At 46.2% G+C, this 22667-nt stretch overlaps 1 protein-coding gene across 1 annotated transcript; it reads right to left on the bottom strand.

The window, feature by feature from the left end:
• Positions 1 to 203: 203 nt before the first annotated feature.
• LOC100285398 (uncharacterized) lies at positions 204 to 1725 on the bottom strand. The gene is made up of 3 exons (NM_001158291.2): positions 1151 to 1725; positions 854 to 1046; positions 204 to 764 (listed from the first exon to the last, which is right to left on the bottom strand). Exons 1-3 carry the CDS (start codon positions 1580 to 1582, stop codon positions 517 to 519), a joined length of 873 nt encoding a protein of 290 aa, NP_001151763.1. The 5' UTR covers positions 1583 to 1725; the 3' UTR covers positions 204 to 516.
• Positions 1726 to 22667: the final 20942 nt, after the last annotated feature.

The raw sequence follows: 22667 nt of genomic DNA, 5'->3' as shown, positions 1-22667 counted from the left end.
CTATCCATGAATTACGGAAGTACATCGTTCGAGGAATGGATTATTGAAGCCGCCTTGTTGATGTTCATTTAGCTCTTGGCGTTCATCCCGACCATTTTGTCGGAATTCGAGAATGGTCTCAAGGTTTGAAAAGATATACAGCACTCCTACCCCCGCAGCAATTAGGTCGCAAATCCAGCAGTTTATCTGTTTATGTACAGGGACCGTACTCAGATCCAGCAATTTCATTTTCTTTGTTCCTTAATTTCAGAAGCTATATATACGAGCAAGGTGCCAGGAAATTCTGGGTTCACAACACAGGTCCCCTCGGCTGCTTGCCTCGGAACGCCTTGTTCGGCAATGAATGGTTGTCGATTTTAATGAACCCAATGTAAAAGCATAATAATCATTTTTTTCCGTCCATTTCTATGAATTCCAACAGATCGAAGAACTTCAACCTGGGAGATTAAAAAAAAAACCCTCTTCGGTATAACATTACTGATTTACTGTACACAGCACGCCATATTCATGGTTCGCTCACTTCTTGGACACGTAGGCGTAGTACTGCGCCATGGGCACGACGACGGCGATGACGAGCAGGCCGCCGACGACGAGCGTGAACTGCCCGCGCTTCTCCTCCGTCTCCTCCTTGGTCTTGAAGTTGGACTCCCGCTTGTTCTCCTTGAACGACGGGCCACCAGTGTCCGGCAGCCCGTCGATCGCCGCCGCCAGCCGCTTCGCCGTGCTCAAGATCGCCTCGTTGTACTTCTCGTCGGTCGCGAGGACTGCAGCAAAACAATCGCATGTTAGTTATTAGGGTCGGATCGGAGGACCGCCCGTCCGACATGCATGAATGAATTAGCTATGTACGTACCTGGGAGGTTCTCAGACACGGTGGCGTCGAGAATCTGGTCGCCGACGGCCTGGATGAAGGCGGGCCCCCCGGTGACGGCGCCCTCCTTCTGGCTTGTGACGAGCACCACGATGCCCTTGTTGTTGCCCTCCTCAATCGTGGGGTACCACTTCTCCAGGACTTGGTCCGCGTACTCGAACGCGTCAGCCTTGCTCTGCGACACTCTTGATCCATGGGTTAGCAAAAACGACGACACGTACGGGCGGTGGCAGGCATGCCACGGATCGATGCATGCTAGGCTAGCTAGCTAGCTCGTACCGTGAGCTTGCGGACGGTGATGAAGTTGAGGCGGATGTTCTTGCGGGCCTCGAGGTCGCGGGCAAGCCGCTTGACGTCGGACTTGGTGACGCGGCTCAGCACGCCGGCGTCGTCCACCACGTAGGAGTCCACGGGGGCCCCGTCGTTCAGCACGTCGAACTCCGACGCCACCGCCGGCGCGGGCGCCGGGGTCAGGCCGATGGCCAGCGACAGCGCGGCCGCCGCCAGGCCGTGGTGCAGGAACGACATCCAGTTCCTGCCGACGCCGTCTCCATGGGAGGAGGCAGCGACGGCGCCGGCCTGTGGCCTCTTGAGCGCGCTGGAGCAGGACACGGTGGGCCTGGACGAGACGCTAGCAGCCAGAGACGGTCTCCTGCTGGAGCCACGGAGTGGTAGCGTGAACAATGTGGAGGGGGAGAGGAGGGTCTCCATTGCTGCCGCGGGGAGCTCGAGCCGGGATGGAGGGGAGGAATCACGCTCGCATTGTGAGGGCGCTGATCACCGGAGCTTCTGCTGCGACCGCCTGCTCTGGATTCTGATTGGGTGGCTAGGATTCTGGAGCCGGATAAGGTGCCGTGCCAGCCTAGCTGGACATCGGCACAGCGCTTGTTTGACAACTCATGTCATGACTATGTCCACGTGTCAGGCTGATGCACTCCGGCGTCAGTTCTAGGAGAATGCGAGGTATTGTGATCCACTTAGGTAGTTAAAGTATGGTCCACTCAGGTCCACAAGCCAACTAAAGTAATACGGAAAAATACTCCCTCCAACTCAAAATAAAATTTGTTTTATTTTTTTAACTAATTTATATAATAATTAATGTATTTGTTATATATATATATATATATACATACTACCGAAATTTGGCTCTTTACCGAGTGTCAAATTCTTTACCGAGTGCTTTTTTTCAACACTACGCAAGACAATTTAAAAATCATATTTTAAAGCAGTAAATTAATTCAAATGAAAAAGTTTTTAGCTACAAAATTGTATAGCTCATCATGATGAGAATTTATATTTTGAGCATTTCTTCATATGACAAAATAAAAATAAATTTGTTCATAAAACATATATCTCTCTCGTAGTTTATGAAACTACGAGAGAGATGTATAAGATTTGTGCATATTGTTAGAATCATCATGTGAGATGAACAAATGACCAAACAACCAAAATAAACTTTGTAGATCTTGAGAAGTTATAGAATTTTGTAGTTGGCAACTTTTTCATTTGAAGTCATCTTGTCAACGAAAACTACATCTAAATTTAAAAATTTAAAATTTTGAATTTTGAAAACGACCTCGAAAGAAAAAACCACCCACATCTGAATTTAAAAATTTTGAATTTTTATGCACTTTTGGACCAAAGTGCATATATCAAAGTGGTAGAGTAACAAAAACTAGGAAATTTTTATATTTGGAGATTTCCATGTTTTATGGAATAAATTGGAGTAAATTGCAAAAAGGTCCCAAAGGCGCCCAAATGTTTAACTCTAAAAAACAGTATTTGGTGCTGACTTTAGCTCTTTGTATCTCTTGATCTATGGAGATTTTGTCATGGGTCATTACAACAAATTTGTAGAGCTATTGAAGTAGTCCAAATTTGATTAAGTGATTAAACCCTAGAGCTATACAGAAATTGGAGTAAAATGGCCTGGAAGTTGGGCTGTCAGACGGATGTTGGCCTAAAGGTTAGACTAACAGTGGCATTAGATCAACTTTAGAGCTGAATTGTGCTTGATCGGGTGGAGGTATGAGCAAGAACCTTATAACAAAATTAAACTGATATGATGGACAACAACTTTGTTGTGATCGGCTTGATAGATTGTTGAACGAAAGCCGAAGAGAAATGATCCTCAAATCGCTCTGTTAGGCGCGCTGAATGGACATCGCCATGGTACAGTACACTGAAGAAGATCCTAAGTGTCGTGTGCTCACCGTCGATGTCCTGCTGATGTGATTCGAGCTCGCGCCACGATTAGTGCTGCTGAGACGTGGATCAATGCGTGGTAAAAAGATCTCCGACTCGGATTCGATGATCGAATTACCGCTCTAGCCACGGACACCACGTGTCCTCACCGTGAATCATCCACCGTCGCCGTAGCCAGCCACCGGACGCTCCGGCCGTCCACGTAGCTGGTTGGAGGCTCGCGTATTGAACCACCGTAAAGGGTTCGCGGTAAGTCCGCCACGTTACTGGCCTGTGGACACAGTTGAGGCTAACGTGGAGCTCCTTGGGCTATCACCTCCGCCGCGAGTCAGCGATCAAATTGCCCACCGTCATGGTGACTTCCTTCAAATTGAGCCTACGCTCAGTCCCGCATCTCCGTTACGCACCCTAGCCACCCTTTGTTTCCGCCGTTCCACCATCGATAGCCAAGAACACCAGTTTTTCCCCATCGGTGGTCACTAGCGTCGCCGAGCAGTGCAACCGCGTGGTCAGCCTTTCCTAAGGTTAGTCATAGTTGTTTAACTCGTGTTTCGTGGTCTATAGATCATGGTGAAGCTTATGCGCTTGCCCGTTTGAACTCTACCGCACAGGATTAACTGGAACACCGTCGTGTTGTTCGGTGAACGCCACTGAAGGCAGTGTCCACGTTGACCGGCCAACTCGTAGCTCCTCCGGACAAACCTAGGTGAGCATCGTATGCCTGATGCATTACTGATACTCGTAGTGACCTTGGATTGAACCCTACCATGCTCGAAACCCGGTACACCTCACTGGAGCTTGTCGATACGCCATCAGCATGGCTAGTGAAGCCCTAGATGGTTTAAGGTCGATTAACTTAGGAGAAATAGGAAATAAGTCTCGGGAATCACATTTGTAGGCTCAGTTTCATCAGAGAGGGTCACCGTCGATGGGTCTAAGCAGCGGATGGTCGGCGCTCGTCGGGATTCAACCATGGACCAGAGTTTGTGAATAGAAGGGAAGTCGAGGGCCTATGTGCAACTGTCGGTGAGACACGTGAATAGTATCTGGGGGTTCTTTACTGATTATTCGAATACCTAGGGGGTCCTCACGAAAATTTGTAACGCGGGCACGGGCGCGCGTGCGTTTCCTCTATCGCGGGCTGACTCGGGCCAGAATCGGCCCAACCCTATTCATGTTTTCTTTTTCTTTTTACTGTCAGCGTAAGATATTTATAGAAAATAGTATAAAATTGATAAAATCATGAGACTAATTTTGCTAGACTCCTAGAAACAAAGAATAATTAATAAAAATAATTTCAAGATTTTTATCCCGAGCCTGGGATTATTTAGCCTTTAAAGATGCTCAAATCAAGCCTTTTAGAATTTTAGAAATAAAACCCTAGGTCCAAAAATTATAAAAATTTGCGAGAAGATTATATACCCTTAGAATAGCTCCTGGATAAAATTTGAGCCTGTTTGGAGTTGATTTGCCCAAAGGGCTAGAACCTAGCTAAGTATAAGTAATTAAAACCCTGAACCTTAGTATTGATTTAGGGTTAGATCAAACTTGAGTCATACCTAGTGTTAAACAGCAAATTGGCCAACTAGAACATGAATAGTCCTCTCGTCTTCTAAAGTAAGTTTAATATGATCCCTTTAGACAAAACTATATTACCTAGAAACATAAATATAATGGTCACATTCTTAATTATGAATATATGAGTTTTCCACCTCTCTCTAAATGAGAGTTTGCATAGCATCTCATTACATGAGCATTCATATACTTCTAATTGACTTGTAGAGCACCTAGAAGAAGAATTTGAAGTGGAAGTGGAAGGGGAGCCTGTTCCTACATCTGAAACTTCTCCAACTGAGGTTGTCTCTGAAGGTCCTCTAGAAGGTGCCTCGATAGGGTTTGCTGCTAACTGCAACATCCTAATAGAATAGCCAGACTCTCCTCCTCATCAAGGCAAGCCCCAGTGCATTTGCCACCTCCTTATTGTTTTTAAACTTTTATCACACATATGCAAGAGTTAAGTGCTACATATGTCTTGTGTGGTTGGAGATCCCTAGCTGGGTATTAATCGATTCAGATCGCCGAACTTCTCGGATATGAAGACTGGATCTTCGACCCTCATCGTAGATAACAAGCAAAATTAAAGCTGCTAAAATGAAGCAAGTGTAGGACAAGTGAATGATCTAGATTACGCAAATCTAGATTCAGTAAGAAACTTAACTTGTGAAGTAAAATTTTGGCATAAGTATCCATTACTAGTAAGCTTTTCTGCAAAACTAAGTCTTTGAAATTTGATAAGCTTTACCTTGATTCCCGACAATCCAGCATACCTTTGAGAGTCTTTTCTTTAGTCGGGTAAGTCTCGCTAAGTAATTGTGTACTCAGGGTTTCATTCACATTGTTGCTGCAGGAAAGACTATTAACACCTTTGAGTTCTGCTAAAACTCACACTAGAGATTTCTACTTCTGTTTATGTTCGTTATGTGTGTGTTGCGGGAAGATTGTTTCTTCCCGGTGGTTGTAATAAGTTAGCACTTGACTCTACTCAGGCATGTAATAATAATACCTACTTGGTTTGGATACTTTAAAAGTCTGTTAATGTATATTATCTTATTATAAAGTCTTCTGCTCAACTCATGTATTTAAATTTATGTTCTTGTGGGATTATTCTAATACTTGCAACTATGTTGAATGGTCCTTCGGAATGAACGAGTTCATCGAAACTCGGCACCCCGAGTAAGTTATCTAATTCACTTACATATCCATCCAAGGCCTTGAGGGCAAGGATTTGTGTACGTGGGCCCGATAACTTGGTTGGTTTGTGATAGAAGTCAACTTGAAAGATGTAAATACAATAGTTTTTGCACTCTATATGCATGAACTACCATACTATGGCTTGATCCACTTGAAGCTGCAATCAACTGAGCACAAAGAGCTACTAAGCAACAGGTAACAACAGATCTTACCCCCACTTGTGAATAAACCTCATTTTAATTAGTAGTAATACTTCCAAGCAGTAAAACATAAATGAACATTTTTGAAAGTCGCCTAGAGGGGGGCTGAATAGGCGGAATCTGAAAATTACAAACTTAAGCACGCACTACAAGCCAGGGTTAGCGTTAGAAATAAAACCGAGTCCGAAAAGAGAGGGCGAAAACAAATCACAAGCAAATGAAGAGTGTGACACGGTGATTTGTTTTACCGAGGTTCGGTTCTTGCAAACCTACTCCCCGTTGAGGTGGTCACAAAGACCGGGTCTCTTTCAACCCTTTTCCTCTCTCAAACGGTCACCTAGATCGAGTGAGCTTCTCTTCTCAATCAATTGGGACACTTAGTCCCCACAAGGACCACCACACAATTGGTGTCTCTTGCCTTGATTACAAAAGTCTTGGGAATAAGAAATGGGGAATAAGAAAAGCGATCTAAGCGCAAGAGCTCAAAGGAACACGGCAAAACTCTCTCTCCTAGTCACTATTGCTTTGAGTGGAATTGGGACTTGGAGAGATTTTGATTCACTCTAATTGTGTCTTGTATTGAATGCACTAGCTCTTGTATTGAATGTGTTGGCTGAAAACTTGGATGCCTTGAAGTGTGGTGGTTGGGGGGTATTTATAGCCCCAACCACCAAAGTGATCGTTGGGGAACTCTGCTGTCGACGGGCGCACCGGACAGTCCGGTGCGCCACTGGACACTGTTCGGTGTGCCAGCCACGTCACCCAACTGTTAGGGTTCGACCGTTGGAGCTTCTGACAGCTGGGCCACCGGACAGTCCGGTGGTGCACCGGACAGGTCCTGTTCACTGTCCGGTGCGCCTTCTGGCGCCTGCTCTGACTTTGCGCGCGCAGTCCACATTGTTCACTGTTCACTTTTGCAGTCGACCGTTGGCGCGCTAGCCGTTGCCCCCGCTGGCACATCGGACAGTCCGGTGCTACACCGGACAGTCCAGTGAATTATAGCGGAGAGCAATTTCCAGAAACCCGAAGCTAAGCAGTTTAGAGTGATTCTCCCTGGTGCACCGGACACTGTCTGGTGGTGCACCGGACACTGTTCGGTGGCACACCGGACAGTCCGGTATGCCAAACCAAGGCAGCCTTCAGTTTTCTTTGCTCCTTTGTTTTGAACCCTTTCTTTTAACTTTGTATTGGTTTGTTGTGAACCTTTGGCACCTGTGGAACATATAATCTAGAGCAAACTAGTTAGTCCAATTGTTTGTGTTGGGCAATTCAACCACCAAAATCATTTAGGAAAAGGTTTGACCCTATTTCCCTTTCAATCTCCCCCTTTTTAGTGATTGATGCCAACACAAACCAAAGCAAATGTATAAGTGCAGAATTGAACTAGTTTGCATAAGGTAAGTGCAAAGGTTGCTTGGAATTGAACCAATATAATTATTTCAATAGATATGCATTGATTGCTTTCTTTCTTATTTAAAATTTTGGACCACGCTTGCACCACTAGTTTTGTTTTTGCAAATTCTTTTGGAAATTCTTTTCAAAGTCTTTTTGTAAATAGTCAAAGGTATATGAATAAGATTGAAAGAAGCACTTTCAAGATTTTGAAATTTTCTCCCCCTGTTTCAAATGCTTTTCCTTTGACTAAACAAAACTCCTCCTCAATGAAATTCTCCTCTTAGTGTTCAAGAGGGTTTTACTAGAATTTGCTCCCCTTTTGAAAACACATTAAGATGTCAATTTGAAAACTTCATTTTAAAATTCGTTGGTGGTGGTGCGGTCCTTTTGCTTTGGGCTAATACTTTCTCCCCCTTTGGCATGAATCGCCAAAAATGGATACTTGTGAGTGAAATATAAGCCCTTTTACTTTCTCCCCAATGGTAAACAAGTAAATATGAGTGAAGATTATACCAAGGTGGAGAGATGGCGGAATACCGGCAAAGAGTAGATAATACCGATGGAGTTGAGTGGAAGCGTCGTCTTTGCCGAATACTCTATTTCCCTTTCAATTCTATGACTAAACATGAGAATACACTTGAAAACACATTAGTCATAGACATAAAAGAGATATGATCAAAGGTATATAAATGAGCTATGTGTGCAAAGTATCAATCAAAGTTCCTAGAATCAAGAATATTCAGCTCATTCCTAAGTTTGGTAAAGGTTTTCTCATCTAGTGGCTTGGTAAAGATATCGGCTAATTGTTCTTTGGTGTTAATATAGGCTATCTCGATATCCCCCCTTTGTTGTTGATCTCTCAAAAAGTGATACCGAATGGCTATGTGCTTAGTGTGGCTGTGCTCAACGGGATTATCCGCCATGCGGATTGCACTCTCATTATCACATAGGAGAGAGACTTTGCTAAATTTGTAGCCATAGTCCCTGAGGGTTAGCCTCATCCAAAGCAATTGCACGCAACAATGGCCTACAGCAATATACTCAGCTTCGGTGGTAGAAAGAGCCACTGAGTTTTGTTTCTTTGACGCCCAAGACACCAGGGATCTCCCCAGAAACTGACAAGTCCTTGATGTGCTCTTTCTGTCAATTTTACACCCTGCCCAATCAGCATCTGAATATCCTAATAAATCAAAAGAGGATCCCTTGAGGTACCAAAGACCAAACTTAGGTGTATGAACTAAATATCTCAAGATTCTCTTCACGGCCCTAAGGTGAACTTCCTTAGGATCGGCTTGGAACCTTGCACACATGCATACGGAAAGTATAATATCTGGTTGAGATGCACATAAATAGAGTAGAGAACCTATCATCGACCGGTATACCTTTTGATCTACGGATTTACCTCCCATATCGAGGTCTAGATGCCCATTGGTTCCCATGGGTGTCTTGATGGGCTTGGCATCCTTCATTCCAAACTTGGTGAGTATGTCTTGAATGTACTTTGTCTGGCTGATAAAGGTGCTGTCGGTGTTTTGGGTCCGACCGCACACCCGGGGTTGCCCCTCAAGATGTTTTTAGGAGTAGGACGGTGTCGACAACTGTAGCAAAATGGTTCGTGCCGATCGCACGAGGGACAATGGACAAGATCTGCAGGTTCGGGCCGCTTAGAAGTGCGTTACACCCTACGTCCTGGTGAGTATATGAGCGTGGTTACAAGAGGACTCTCTGGATTGAGGGCGCAGAGAGTTTACGTGGGTGGCTAAGTAAAATAGGGTCGATCGTTCTGAAGGGGTGCCCCCTAGGCCTTATATACTCGACCGTGGGGCAGTACATGTGGATATGATAACAACAAGTAGCTAAAAGATAGTGAACCTCCTGAGTTTATCCCTACGTAACCCTCGCCGACTTATCCTCGCATGGCTCCACTGCATGGGGGCTTCAGCGCGGGAAAGTCGGGTCTCTGTTGCGATTTATTCGTTCGACGTTGTGGGCCGTCCGGGTTTGCACCAATCCAGTCTCACGTCTTCTCTTCTTTGTCGGTTGTCTTTCCCTAGGCCCACGAAAGAATGACCTTACGAATTATTGGGCCCTTGGGCCTTTCGTGAGGCCTTTTACTTCTTTAGTGGACCCAGGGGATATCTATCCCCCACAAGCCCCCGATCTTTGGGTTGATTTAGAGGTAATCAACTCAAAGATCCAAGGTCCAAAAATGACTCCCTGCTGTCTTCTCTTGCTTTGATCACTTGTTCGACCAAAGTTTAGTTTTGTGCCTGTGCCTTAGAGGTCGGCATTTTGGATTGTAAGATTCTGGACTTCATTGGGTGCACCGGAGGTGCACCCAATGGGTGTAGCCCCCGACCTTTGAGTAGATTTTAGAAGATAATCTACTCGAAGGTCTTCTCCAAAGATTATCTCCATTCGCGCTCCTGCATCTCGGTTGAGGATTGATCTTTTCAATCTTGTCCCACGCCTTAGAAGTCGGCGCTATATCGGTTTAGAATGATACTCCATGGGGTGCACCGGAGGTGCACCCAATGGGTGTAGCCCCCGACCTTCAAATGGATTTTTTAAGGATAATCCATTCGAAGGTCTTCCTTTTGAAAAAATTGGCATGAAGCTATTCGCATTATGCTTTGGAGGTCAGCATTATGTCATCAAAATTTTGCTGCAGAGGTCAGCATATATTTTGTCTTTAGCAGCCGAGTTTGTAATCCGTCCATATCTTGCTAGGTAATGCAATTTATTTGCTTCTGCAACTTGATTGGACGTTTGATGGACGTTCTGTGTCTAGTCCTCACATCGCTTCTGTCAGTCATATCTTGTACTTTGCTGGCTATATTTGGCTTTCCTCTGATCCTTACTGATATCTCATTTTTGTCTTGAGGTATTTACTGCATGCCCTGCACGGATGTGACCGTTTTGAAAAATATACTGATAATTCCTGGGCGTCCCCCCCCCAATGGGTGTGGGCAAGGGACGGCTTGGTACACTGAGTGTTTTAGCCGGCTACTTCTGAGTAGTAATGTGATGGGACGGCTAGTGTAATCATATCCTTTGCGCTGTTGACTGGAGTCCCAATGGGTGTAGTGTTGCATGAAACGGCGTCCACCGTCTGACGTGTCTTCAGATGGGTGGGAGTGCTTATTGAATGTGTTGGGGACTTGTTCTCAAGTGCTAAGAGTTAAGAACAAGGCAACATAGAAAATGTTAATCGTTAACGCCCTTCGTCCTCCGAAGCATTATTTCCCCTAGGATATAATGACTTACGGACGAAGGTTATGAAGGTCATACCTTCATAAATTCAAACAATGACGAAGGATGAAATATAAAGAATGTAAAAGAAAACATGAACAATCATTTATTATTATTGAGCATAAACAAAAATATTATTGAACTACAAGTGTACCTTCAATCGGAAGGAAATGACAGTACAAGCGTGACGCAAAAAGCGAATGCCCAGTCCGCGTGAACAGTACGGGGATACTGTTCACCTATTTATAGACACGGGACACAGCCCTTACAAAATTACATTCATGCCCTTTACATTTGATAATAACTCTATAGTAGTCTATCGAGGTCTGAATAGCCTTTTCATCTTTAAGTCGGTTCCACTCTTTGCTATTACGCCGAAGCTTTCCTGCTCAACACCTTCGGCTCTGTATCAAGCTTCGTATTATTCCGGTCTACTGCAATGCCGACTTTAGTCCGAGGGTACCTGTTCACACATTGTACTACAGAAATACTGTTAAATCCTGTTTTTGAGGACCTTCGGACGCCGAAGGTCCCCAACAGTAGCCCCTCGCAATATTAATTTGTTTGAAATAATAAATTTAGATTGCGATATGGACGAAGGCTTTACGCCGAAGGTCCGAAAAAACACCTTCCCTTTGCTAGAATAGCAACATTCAATGACAAGTGGGGTCTTTCAACTTTCAACGCACCGAGCGTATAAATACGGCCATACCGCAAACTCATTTTGCACGCTTTCTGGCCAACCACTCCCGCTCACTCAATTTTTAGCTCTTGTGCGCTGTGATTTGCTAAGCTTTCAGCTTTGAAGCTTCGGCTTTGAAAACAGTTTTTTAGTGTTTCCGAAGATGTCTGAAGCTGCTAAGAAGGCTGCTGGTGAGATGAAGCTGAGTCTTGATGAAGAGAAGAACTTAGGATTTCTTATAGCGTTGTCGAAGACCAACACAGAAAAAATCACCAAGGAGATTCTGGAAGGGCTGTCTGAAGATACTGGTGACAGTGAAAGTTATGATGTGGACAGCGGTGGCGAAGACTCCAAAGATCGCCCCTGGCGACCAAGCCATTCAGTTTATGGTAAATCAACTATCAAAGAGAATCATCTTGTTAACATGAGAGGAAGGTATTTCCGAGATTTGTCCGTTGTGAGGGCCGACGAAGGGGAGAAGACTTGTCCACACCCCGAAGAGAATGAAGTCGTAGTGTTCCGAAGCTTTTTGAAGGCTGGGCTGCGATTGCCCTTGAGCAGCTTCGTCGTGGAGGTGCTGAAGATTTTTGAAGTCTATCTTCACCAACTTACCCCCGAGGCAATCATAAGGCTGAATATCTTTGTGTGGGCCGTGCGAAGCCAAGGTCTGAAGCCTGATGCAAAAAGTTTCTGCAATATGCACGAATTATCATACGAGACAATACCTTGGGGTAAGGAACAGTATCACAATAACTTTGGCTGCTACAATTTTGTTTCTCGGTCTGGATCAAGCTGCCCCATGCCAACTTTTCGGAAAAGATGGCCCAGCGGCTGGATGACAGAATGGTTCTATGTAAAAAATGATCTGAAAGCACGAGAAGATATCGAGGGTATAATTATGCGCCCTATTTGGCAAAGCTTCGGCCTTCGCAGGCCGAAGGTTGAAATGAATGAAGCTGCCGAAGAATGCCAGAGAGCCTTCGGCATTGTCTGTTCTTTTATAGGAACAAGGGACTTAGTACAAGAGCACATCGCTTTCAGGGTGTGGCCGCTTGCAGAGAAATGGGAAATGCCACAAGAAACCATTAAAGAGGCCGACGAAGGTGGACTTGTCAGGTTTAAGTACACTTTTAAGTTTGGAGATAAATTTATTGAACCAGATGATGAGTGGTTGAAAAGCATTGATAATTTAAGTGATGAGCTGCTTGGTACCTACTCGAAGGCCGAAGATACTGCAATGTCAGCAGCCTTCGGAGTCCGAAAAAAGAAGAGGCTGAATCGGGTATTTGATGCTATTGGGTTTGTCTACCCTGACTATTGCTATCCCACCCGAAGGCAGAAAAGAAAAAACACAACCTCTGCAAAAGAAGAAACTGCAGCTGCTCCTAGCGAGCCAGAACCGAAAAGGAAGAAGATAAAGGTTCTCACGCATCGGCCGCGCTATATTGAACCAGCTTCGGTGCCTGAGTTTACCGGAGAAACTTCTTCGGCCACCGAAGCTAAAAAACCAGCCGAGCCAACTTTGCTGCCAGAAGTCGCAGAAACGGCCGAAGTGCCAACAAAGACAAAATTGGAGCAATCAAAGATTTTGTTACCAGAAACGAAAGAGAAGGCCGAAGCGCCACTCATAGAAAAAATGGAAGAGATAAAGGAAGCAACTGAGGGCTCCAAAACATCAGAAGTTTTGAGTCCTACAGCAATCATTGGGACAGCAAAAAATGAAAAAGTGCCAGCCGTAACTCCGAAGAGAAAGAGAATGGCTAATGTGCTAGATGTACTAGAAACGATCAAATCTTCGAGCACACCTCCGAAGAAGGCTGCTGTTACTCCTGAAACAACAGTTGAAACTTCTGGTTCTACAATCCCAGAGCAAGGGGCTGAAGCCGAAGCTGGGCCCTCAGAGCCCGTAAAGGGAAAACCTTTGGAAAGTGAGGCAGAAAAAATAACAAAGCCAACTTTTGTTGAAGAAACCGGTGTTGTTGCCCCCGAAGCATCCCCCAAAATTCGTGATTATATTTTCCGTCATGCTTCGGGGAAAAAATTATCAGAAAAAGAAGAACAAGAGGCCCAGCATTATGCCCAAAAACTGAAATATCCAAAGGGGGCGTTAATATTTAATGGCAGTGGAGAAGAAGACTTCTTGTATTGTCTTCCCGACAGCAAGGAAATTTCTGTCTGCCGGGAGATGAGCAAGAGCTTCGGATTCCCGACTTTAGAAGACGGGCTCTCAGTGCTGTCGAAGAACGATCTGGCCGACAGCCTGGCTTACAATAGCTTAAAGGTACGATATATGAAATCCTTGTATTTTTCCGTTCGTTTAAACCCACTGACATACACACATATTTCTTTTTGCAGGGCTTGATACTTAGCAATGCTCTTAGAGCACAGAAAGATGCTGAAGATGAAGGGTGTACAATAGCCCTGAGCAACCTTCGTTCCGAAGTAATTGAACTGAGGAACGAAGGTCTCGAAAAAGACAAAATATTATACTCATTGATAAATAAAATAAAAGAGGACGAAGCTGCTTTTAAAATTCAAGCTGAAGCTCAGAAACGCGAAATTGAAGACCTTCGGAAACAACTGGCCAGAGCCAAGGAAGAACGCATACTTGAAGAAACAAAGCGTGAACTCAGCGATCAATGGGCAGATCACCTAGAAGTGACTGTTGAAGAGCTTCGTTCGTCCAAAAAGAGATGCTACAATAAATCTATAGATTGTGTCAAGAAATTAAAGGCTAGCTTCGCCAAGGTCGGCGCATTCTCAAGTGAGGAAAACTTTTCAAGAGGCAATCCCGAAGGTGTCATCGAATGGATTAACCACGAAGCCGAAGCCTTTGAAGAAATTTTAAATAGCCGAGGAGATATATGTGCCTTCTCTGGCGCCAGAGGGATTGCCACTATCTTAGAGAAGGAGGGCTGTGAACATGTAAAAATTTTAGCACAGTCCGAAGCTGCTTTGTCCTTTGAAGATACAAAAGATCCTTCGGCCGAAGCTAGTATAATTGGTGGAAAGTTTTTTACTGATATCTGGGATAATGGTGGCCGAGAGATGGCTGGAGAAATTATTCGAAGAAGTGAAAAGGGTATTCACGATGCTAGAGAAGTAGCTGAGGCTGCTAAAAAGAGCGCAGAGGCCGAAGGTCAATTAGGTATCAACTAATAGTTTTTATCGTGTTGTAATCTTAGGCTTTAAGATTTGTTTATGATTTGTAATAGCAAAGTAGCCGTGTCCTGTCCTTCCTCAGATCCTACTGAAGTATCTCCGGGTGCACGGCCTAAGGGTGACGATGAGATTAAAAAGATGGCTGAAGCTATTATGGATGAAGTTGTCGATCGACTGTTGAACGAAGCTGCAGAAGTGGTACTTAGGGAAAACTAGATGCTATTGTAAAAACATTTTAAATGTAACATGTGTAATATCTTGTAATCCTGTATGTAACATATTTGTTTTATTTTTCTTTATGGTTCAATTCTTTACGATGCATGAAACTTTACATACGTACCTTTTTTGAGTCTTTGGCGAAAAAACACCTTCCCTTCTTTTCATGCTTCGTGAAGAAGAATTACCATTTATCACAACAATATCCGAAGCATCCTGGAAAGTTTTGAAGCTTCGTAGAAACATTCTTCAAGGCTATACTTCAGAGATCAATATTGTTTCTCCTTTTTACTTAGCATGATTTGCCCCTTTTTCAAAGCGTTTTTCCGAAGATTAATATCATATTTCCTTATGTCACATGCAGTATGATGTATGATGCTTATGTTATGCAAAGATGATGTGATGATGCTATGCTATGTAAGGCGATATTCCGAAGATACACGCATATTTGCGCGATAAAACACATAATCTTTTTGTGAATCAGCATTGACTTTTCACTATAAGCCTCCCTTAGGAGCTTCTTCGCCTTTTACTTCAGCGGAATTAGCGTTGACTTTTAGCTGTAAGCTCTGCATTCCCTTAGGAACGTCTTTGGAGCTTCTTCGCCTTTTACTTAGGCGGTATCAGCGTTGACTTTTCGCTGTAAGCTCTGCATTCCCTTAGGAACGTCTTTGGAGCTTCTTCGCCTTTTACTTAGGCGGTATCAGCGTTGACTTTTCGCTGTATGCTCTGCATTCCTTTTGGAACGACTTTGGAGCAGAAAACTTACACTGCGCTCCCTTCGGAACGACTTTTTGTGACTTCGTCAAACTTACTCTGCGTTCCTTAGAACGACTTTTTGTTGCTTCGAAGAATTTTCGATAGTCCGAAGGTCCTTTTTATTATCACAAGCCTGTGAAGAAAACATATTTCTCTTGTAGGAATCAACGAAACTAATTACATGAAACCTAAACAATGTCCTTTATTACAGAAAATAAAACTGAATGAAAAAGATTACTATTAAGGTAGGATATTTGTCAATAGATGTGCTTTGATTCTGGCACAGTGCTATTGACCGTGCGAGCTTCGGACTGTTCTCTGAAGTCCCTTTGATGCGGAGCATATTGGCTCCCTTCTGGCTGCTGGCCTTGTTGCAACGGAGGTGGAGGCGGAGGCTGTTGCCAGGAAGCTTGAGGCTGACTCGCCGAAGCAGCAGAGACTGCAGGATGGTTGCCCACATATTCTGGGATGTAGGGCGAATGATACGAAGCTGTATGCATGACCTGCTTCGGCTGGGCTTGTTGTGCTGCTGCTTCAGCTATTTCCTTTTGCTTCTGTATAGTAACATGGCACATCCTGGTAGTATGGCCTTTGTTCTCACCGCAGAATAAGCAAAAGATTCTTCTCGGTTGATCGCCAAATCTTCCTCCGAAGCCCCTGGCGCCTCTGCCTCTTGGAGCTGGTGGCCGGAAGGAGCTTTGCTGTTGTCCAGAAGCCTGTGAGGAGCATTGTGGCCTTTGCTGTTGGCTTCCTCTGTCATCATTTTGTGTAGAATTGTGAATTGATCTCACATGCCTCGGGTAAAACCTCCCTCCGAAGCCCCTGGTCATTTCAGAAAACCTGAAAGCCTCCTCCCTTCTTTGGCGAAAATCATTGTCGGCCCGAATATATTCATCCATTTTCTGGAGAAGCTTCTCCAAAGTTTGAGGAGGCTTCCTGGCGAAGTACTGAGCTGACGGACCTGGCCGAAGCCCCTTGATCATGGCCTCGATGACAATTTCATTGGGCACCGTCGGTGCCTGTGCCCTCAGACGCAAGAACCTTCGGACATATGCCTGAAGGTATTCTTCGTGGTCCTGAGTGCACTGGAACAGAGCCTGAGCAGTGACCGGCTTCGTCTGAAATCCTTGAAAGCTGGTTAACAACAAATCCTTCAGCTTCTGCCATGAAGTGATCGTTCCTGGTCGAAGGGAGGAATACCAGGTTTGAGCAACACTTCTGACAGCCATAACGAAAGATTTGGCCATGACTGAAGCATTGCCACCGTACGAAGACACTGTTGCTTCGTAGCTCATCAAAAACTGCTTCGGGTCTGAGTGGCCATCGAATACAGGGAGCTGAGGCGGCTTGTAGGACGGGGGCCAAGGTGTAGCCTGCAGCTCAGCGGACAGAGGAGAAGCATCATCAAAAACAAAATTCCCATGATGGAAATTGTCATACCAATCATCTTCGTTGGGAAAACCCTCCTGATGGTCTTGATGCTGAGGCCTTCGGTGTTGCTCGTCCTGAGCAAGATGACGAACTTCTTCAGAGGCTTCGTCTATCTGCCTCTGCAGTTCAGCTACCCTGGCCATCTTTTCCTTCTTGCGTTGAACCTGCTGCTGAAGGATTTCTAGATTTTGAATCTCCTGATCTAGATCATCCTCCGGAGGTGTTGGACTGGTAGCCTTCCTCTTCTGGCTTCGTGCCTCTCTAAGAGAAAGGACATCTTGATTGGGGTCCAGCGGCTGCAGCGTGCCAGCCCCTGGTGCTGAAGCCTTCTTCGGCGGCATGACGAAGGTGATGCTTGCCGAAGATGTTGAAAAGCTCAAGAAATGGAAGTGAGTTCACCGGAGGTGGGCGCCAATGTTGGGGACTTGTTCTCAAGTGCTAAGAGTTAAGAACAAGGCAACATAGAAAATGTTAATCGTTAACGCCCTTCGTCCTCCGAAGCATTATTTCCCCTAGGATATAATGACTTACGGACGAAGGTTATGAAGGTCATACCTTCATAAATTCAAACAATGACGAAGGATGAAATATAAAGAATGTAAAAGAAAACATGAACAATCATTTATTATTATTGAGCATAAACAAAAATATTATTGAACTACAAGTGTACCTTCAATCGGAAGGAAATGACAGTACAAGCGTGACGCAAAAAGCGAATGCCCAGTCCGCGTGAACAGTACGGGGATACTGTTCACCTATTTATAGACACGGGACACAGCCCTTACAAAATTACATTCATGCCCTTTACATTTGATAATAACTCTATAGTAGTCTATCGAGGTCTGAATAGCCTTTTCATCTTTAAGTCGGTTCCACTCTTTGCTGTTACGCCGAAGCTTTCCTGCTCAACACCTTCGGCTCTGTATCAAGCTTCGTATTATTCCGGTCTACTGCAATGCCGACTTTAGTCCGAGGGTACCTGTTCACACATTGTACTACAGAAATACTGTTAAATCCTGTTTTTGAGGACCTTCGGACGCCGAAGGTCCCCAACAGAATGCTTTGCGACTGTTCAGTGACCGCGGTTGGAAGTGAGCGATTGCCTTTCCTTTCTATAAATAACGCCCTTGCTCCTCTGGTTTTTTCGCATCCTTTGCTGTTCTCTGCTTCTTCCCTTTATTCTCTCCCAAAGCTTCCACCATGGGCAAGAACAACAAGCGCAAGCGTGAGCCGACTCCTCCATCGGAGGAGTTTGGTGACTCGGAATACTCAGAGGAGGAGTTCTCCTCTGAGTCCGAGGGATCTCCGGCTCCCATCCCCCTGCGAGAGTCGTCTGATGACTCAGACGACTCCCAGGGGCTTGCGGCGGAGGTCTGGACGTACATTCGGGCCGTTGAGCGCTCCGGGCTCGAGGGCTCGGATGAGTCTGAGTTCTCCTCGGATGAGGAGGACTCGGACGGCGGCGAGGACGAAGATGATGACGACGACGACGACGACGACGACGACGGTGGTGATGGAGACGGTGATGGCGGCAACGGCGGCGGAGGCAGCGGCGGCAAGGGCAGCACCAGAGGCGGCAGCAGCACGGGCAGCACAAGAGGCGGCAGCAGCAAGGGCAGCACCAAGGGCGGCGGCGGCAAGGGCAGCGGCGGCAAGGCCAGTGGCTAAACGCCACTGGTCTTTAGATATTAGTATAGTGTAGTTAAAATAATGTAGTAGTAATGTAGAGTAGTATAGTGTAGTTTAGTAGTAGTAGTAATGTAGAGTAGAAGTAGGGAAGCACCAACTCGCGAAGAGTTGGTTTGTAAACTTATTAACTTCCCCTTAATGAAGAACCGTCGTTGACCCCCCTTTTCGATGACTCGGCGTTGCTTTTTCTGAATGCTGAACTGATTCTTTTGATATAGTAGAAACAACGCCGAGCGATGTGAAGGTTGACATCAGCATTTTAGAAGTAACACCGAGCAATCGAACACGAAACCGATGTTTTAGAGGCGACGCCGAGTCAGTGAAGATCAACATCGGCATTTTAGAAGTAATGCCTAGCGATAGAATACGAGTTCAGCGTTTTGGAGGCAACGCCGAGTGATAGAAGGTCGGCATCGGCATTTTTAGAAGTAATGCCAAGCGATTTGGACACGAGGTCGGCGTTTTAGAAGCAACGCCGAGTGATTGAAGGTCGGCGTCGGCATTTTAGAAGTAATGCCGGGCGATAGATAACGAGTTCGGCGTTTTAGAGGCAACGCCTAGTGTTTAAAGGTCGACGTCGGCATTTTAGAAGTAATGCCAAGCGATTTGGACACGAGGTCGGCGTTTTAGAAGCAACGCCGGATGGTTGAAGGTCGGCGTCGGCATTTTAGAAGTAATGCCGAGCGATAGAATACGAGTTCGGCGTTTTAGAGGCAACGCCGAGTGTTTAATGGTCGACATCGGCATTTTAGAAGTAATGCCAAGCGATTTGAACACGAGGTCGGCGTTTTAGAGGCAGCGCCGAGTGATAGAAGGTCGGCGTCGGCATTTTAGAAGTAATGCCAAGCGATTTGGACACGAGGTCGGCGTTTTAGAAGCAACGCCGAGTGATTGAAGGTCGGCGTCGGCATTTTAGAAGTAATGCCCGGCCGCACGAGTTATTTTGAGGATAATAACCAAGCGATGAAGTGGCACGTCGGCTTTCTTGGAAATAACTGTTTAGATGTCCACGTGGCATGCTGGGATTTCGGAAGTAACTGCCGGGTGATGACCGGGCACTTTTTGAAAGGGTATCTGGCTCAAGAATATCCCATAAGAGTTGCGCTTTTAGCCGCCTTTGCTTTCCGTGCCCTAGTTCTTGCATTCCCGCATCTGAATCTTCTTTGCCACTCGCCTCCTACTCTGTTCGCCAGTGAGAAGCAAGATGGCGCCCAAGAGGAAAACCGCGAACTCGTCTGCTGCGGTGATCCCCACAATCGACCCCAACAGTCAGTTACCTTTCGCAGGTAACCACATGTCTGTTATTTCCGAAGCTGAGCTTCTCCGTCTTGTCTCCATCGGGGTTCTTCCTCCACGGCAACTCTGTTCTTGGCGGATTTGCCATGGGACTACTGTCCCAACCGAAGATACCCACGAGTCAGTAGTTTATGCTCCCTTTCTCCTCCGCGGCCTCGGCCTTCCAATCTCTCCTTTTTTTCGTGGCCTTCTTGACTTTTATCATATCAACTTGACCCATTTGAACCTAATTCCATTCTCCAAATCTCCATCTTCGTCCACCTATGCGAAGCCTACCTCGGTGTGCTGCCGCATTTTGGTTTATGGAAGTATCTGTATCATTGTCGCCCTGGGATGGCCGGGGGGCAACATCAGCTGGTCGGAGGTGCTAGTTTGGAGATGCGCCGTGGGCGGAAGACCGAGTATCTTGAGATTCCCCTCAAAGATAGCATTAAAGGGTGGCGTCTGGAGTGGTTTATAGTTGACAATTATGGAAATTCTCTCCCCTCCCGGTCGGGAAGACAGCCAGACGTTCGTACTCCGAGTTGGACTGAGTCTCCTACAGATCAAGAAGTTGCCGAAGCAGGCGTGTTGCTTACTGAAGTCGGATTACTGAAAGAAAGAGGTCTGACTGCTGAAGCTGTGGTCACTGATTTTGTTTTCAAGAACATTCAGCCACTGAAAGACAGGGCCTATCCAGCATATCTGTATCGAGGGCTGGCCGACTCAACTCGGGTTACCAATAAGAGAATTCCTTCTGTTGACTTGGTAAGCCGACTTGAAATGATCCTCAGGGGTAAAGTTTCGAATGTTGGTGCTCCAGTGGCATACTCGGCTTGGAACCTACCTCCTCCCAAAGCTTTCACCCTTTTTGTGTCAAATCCGCCTGTGACTGACAGCAATTTGGGCCTTAGAGTGCGACCCTCTGCTGAGGAAGTCAGTACTTTAGTTGCTTCGCTCGGGGCGATTCCTGATGATGAACGGCAGGTTTATTTTGAAGTGCCTCTGAACCCCAGTGATGCTGACATAAATGACATGCTTGATCTATTAGCTGAGGATTCGTCCGATGCTGCTCCTAATGGTACCTTGGCAGTGGTGCCCCTTCCAGAGGTTGATACAACTTTGGATGTCCCGAAACCTGTCAGCACTCGTCCGAGGCGCCCTAGCCGAACCAGTCAGCCCGAGCCTTGTGCTGATGAGCAAAAGAAAAAGAGAAGACGCCTCCGGCGAGTATCCAGTTTTGATGAGGACGCCAGTACCTTAGCTCCTGCTGCTGAAGAAATGACTGCAACTGGCCTTGCTGACATTGATCCCAATGGGTGTGCTCCACCTGCTGCGGACCCCAATGAGGATGCTGTTTGCGCTGTTGCTGTGGAAGATGAGGAGGAAGAAAATGAAGCTCCATTAACTCGGAAAAACAGTCGGCAATTCGTCGCCAGCGGTGGAAGTAGTGGAGTTCCTTCTCCTGCTTTGTCTGCCCTTATTGGTCTGCAAGAACTGTCCATGGCCAACTTTGATCAAACTCTAGAGGATATGGTCCCGGAGAATTTGTTGTCAGAGCCTGTGGATGTTGATGCAACAGAGACTTGTGCTGCCGTGCCCGATGTTGGGTTGAGGTCATGCCGTGCCTCGTCGACCTTAGAGCATGATCTCGAGGGTCGGGATGCTGATTTGGATTGTCCTGGTCCCATGGAAGTAGCTGCAGGCCCGTCAACCTTAGAGGTGGTTACGGCAGAGAGCTTGGACCCCTTGAATGGTACTGACACGCGCCCAGCCCCCGAGGATGTCGCCGGGGAAGGCTTAGCTCGGGTGAAGAGTGTAAGCCACTGCCCAGCCCCCGAGGGTGTTGTCGGGGATGATCCGGCTCAAGTGGGCAGTGCCAATTTTGACCCAGCCCCCGAGGGTGTCCGAGCGAGGTCTCCTTCCTGCACTTCCATGGACGTTCATGCGGGTTCACCTCCACACTCTGGCGGTATGGTGGTGGCCCAAACTTCGGATCAGGGGGTCGCTTTAGAGGGCAGCATCCCCACTGGTCTGGCGTTAGGCTCTGTTGAATGTACTGAGCTCGTTCCTGCTGGTCTGCTGCAAGCTGCTTCGGGTGGTGGTCTGGCACCTGGTTATCAGCTGATTTCTCCTGACTTGGGGATCCCTTCGCTCTTTTCCAACCTCCAGGTGCTGTGCTGTGCTTTAGTTTGATCTTTATGTTGCATGAATTGTTGTCATTATGTTCATCCGCTCTTCTTATCAGGCTTTGGTGGATGGATTGGCCAGTCAGCTGAAATCGCAGGGTGCTTCCATCCCAGAAGTGGCTTCATCTCTTGAGCGTTGGAATCCGGTGTTGCTTCATCGTCGTGTATCCGAGTTGGAGGCAACTAATGCTGGTTAGTGCCCTTTCTTCTTCTTCCTTGCCCTTGCTCGTGGATTGTTTTACCTTCTGACCTCACTTCGTTTGATTACCTCTTGATAGGAATGACTCGGCAGATCACAGTCCTTGAGGAAAAACATTCCCGAGATCAAGCTGAAATGGCTCGACGGTGCGCTGACTTCGAGGAGAGGTATTCTCAGAGCCAGACTGAACTGAGTCAGGTCTCCACGGCTTTGGATGACGCCAACGCTCTGAGTTCTTCTCTTCATGCTCAGCTCGACTCTGAAAAGGTAACTTACAAAACCGTGCTTTGCCTTATCATGCTCTTTTTACTTGCTTGGATTCTGAAGGAGTTGATTTTTGCTTGTAGGAAGAAAAACGCATCCTTGCTGCTTCTCGCGACAATCTGGACAG

Source organism: Zea mays, chromosome 8, assembly GCF_902167145.1.
Source record: "Zea mays cultivar B73 chromosome 8, Zm-B73-REFERENCE-NAM-5.0, whole genome shotgun sequence".
NCBI classification, from domain to species: domain Eukaryota; kingdom Viridiplantae; phylum Streptophyta; class Magnoliopsida; order Poales; family Poaceae; genus Zea; species Zea mays.
The sequence above is the reverse complement of the archived record's forward strand: the minus strand, read 5'-3'. Positions and strand labels throughout refer to the sequence as shown.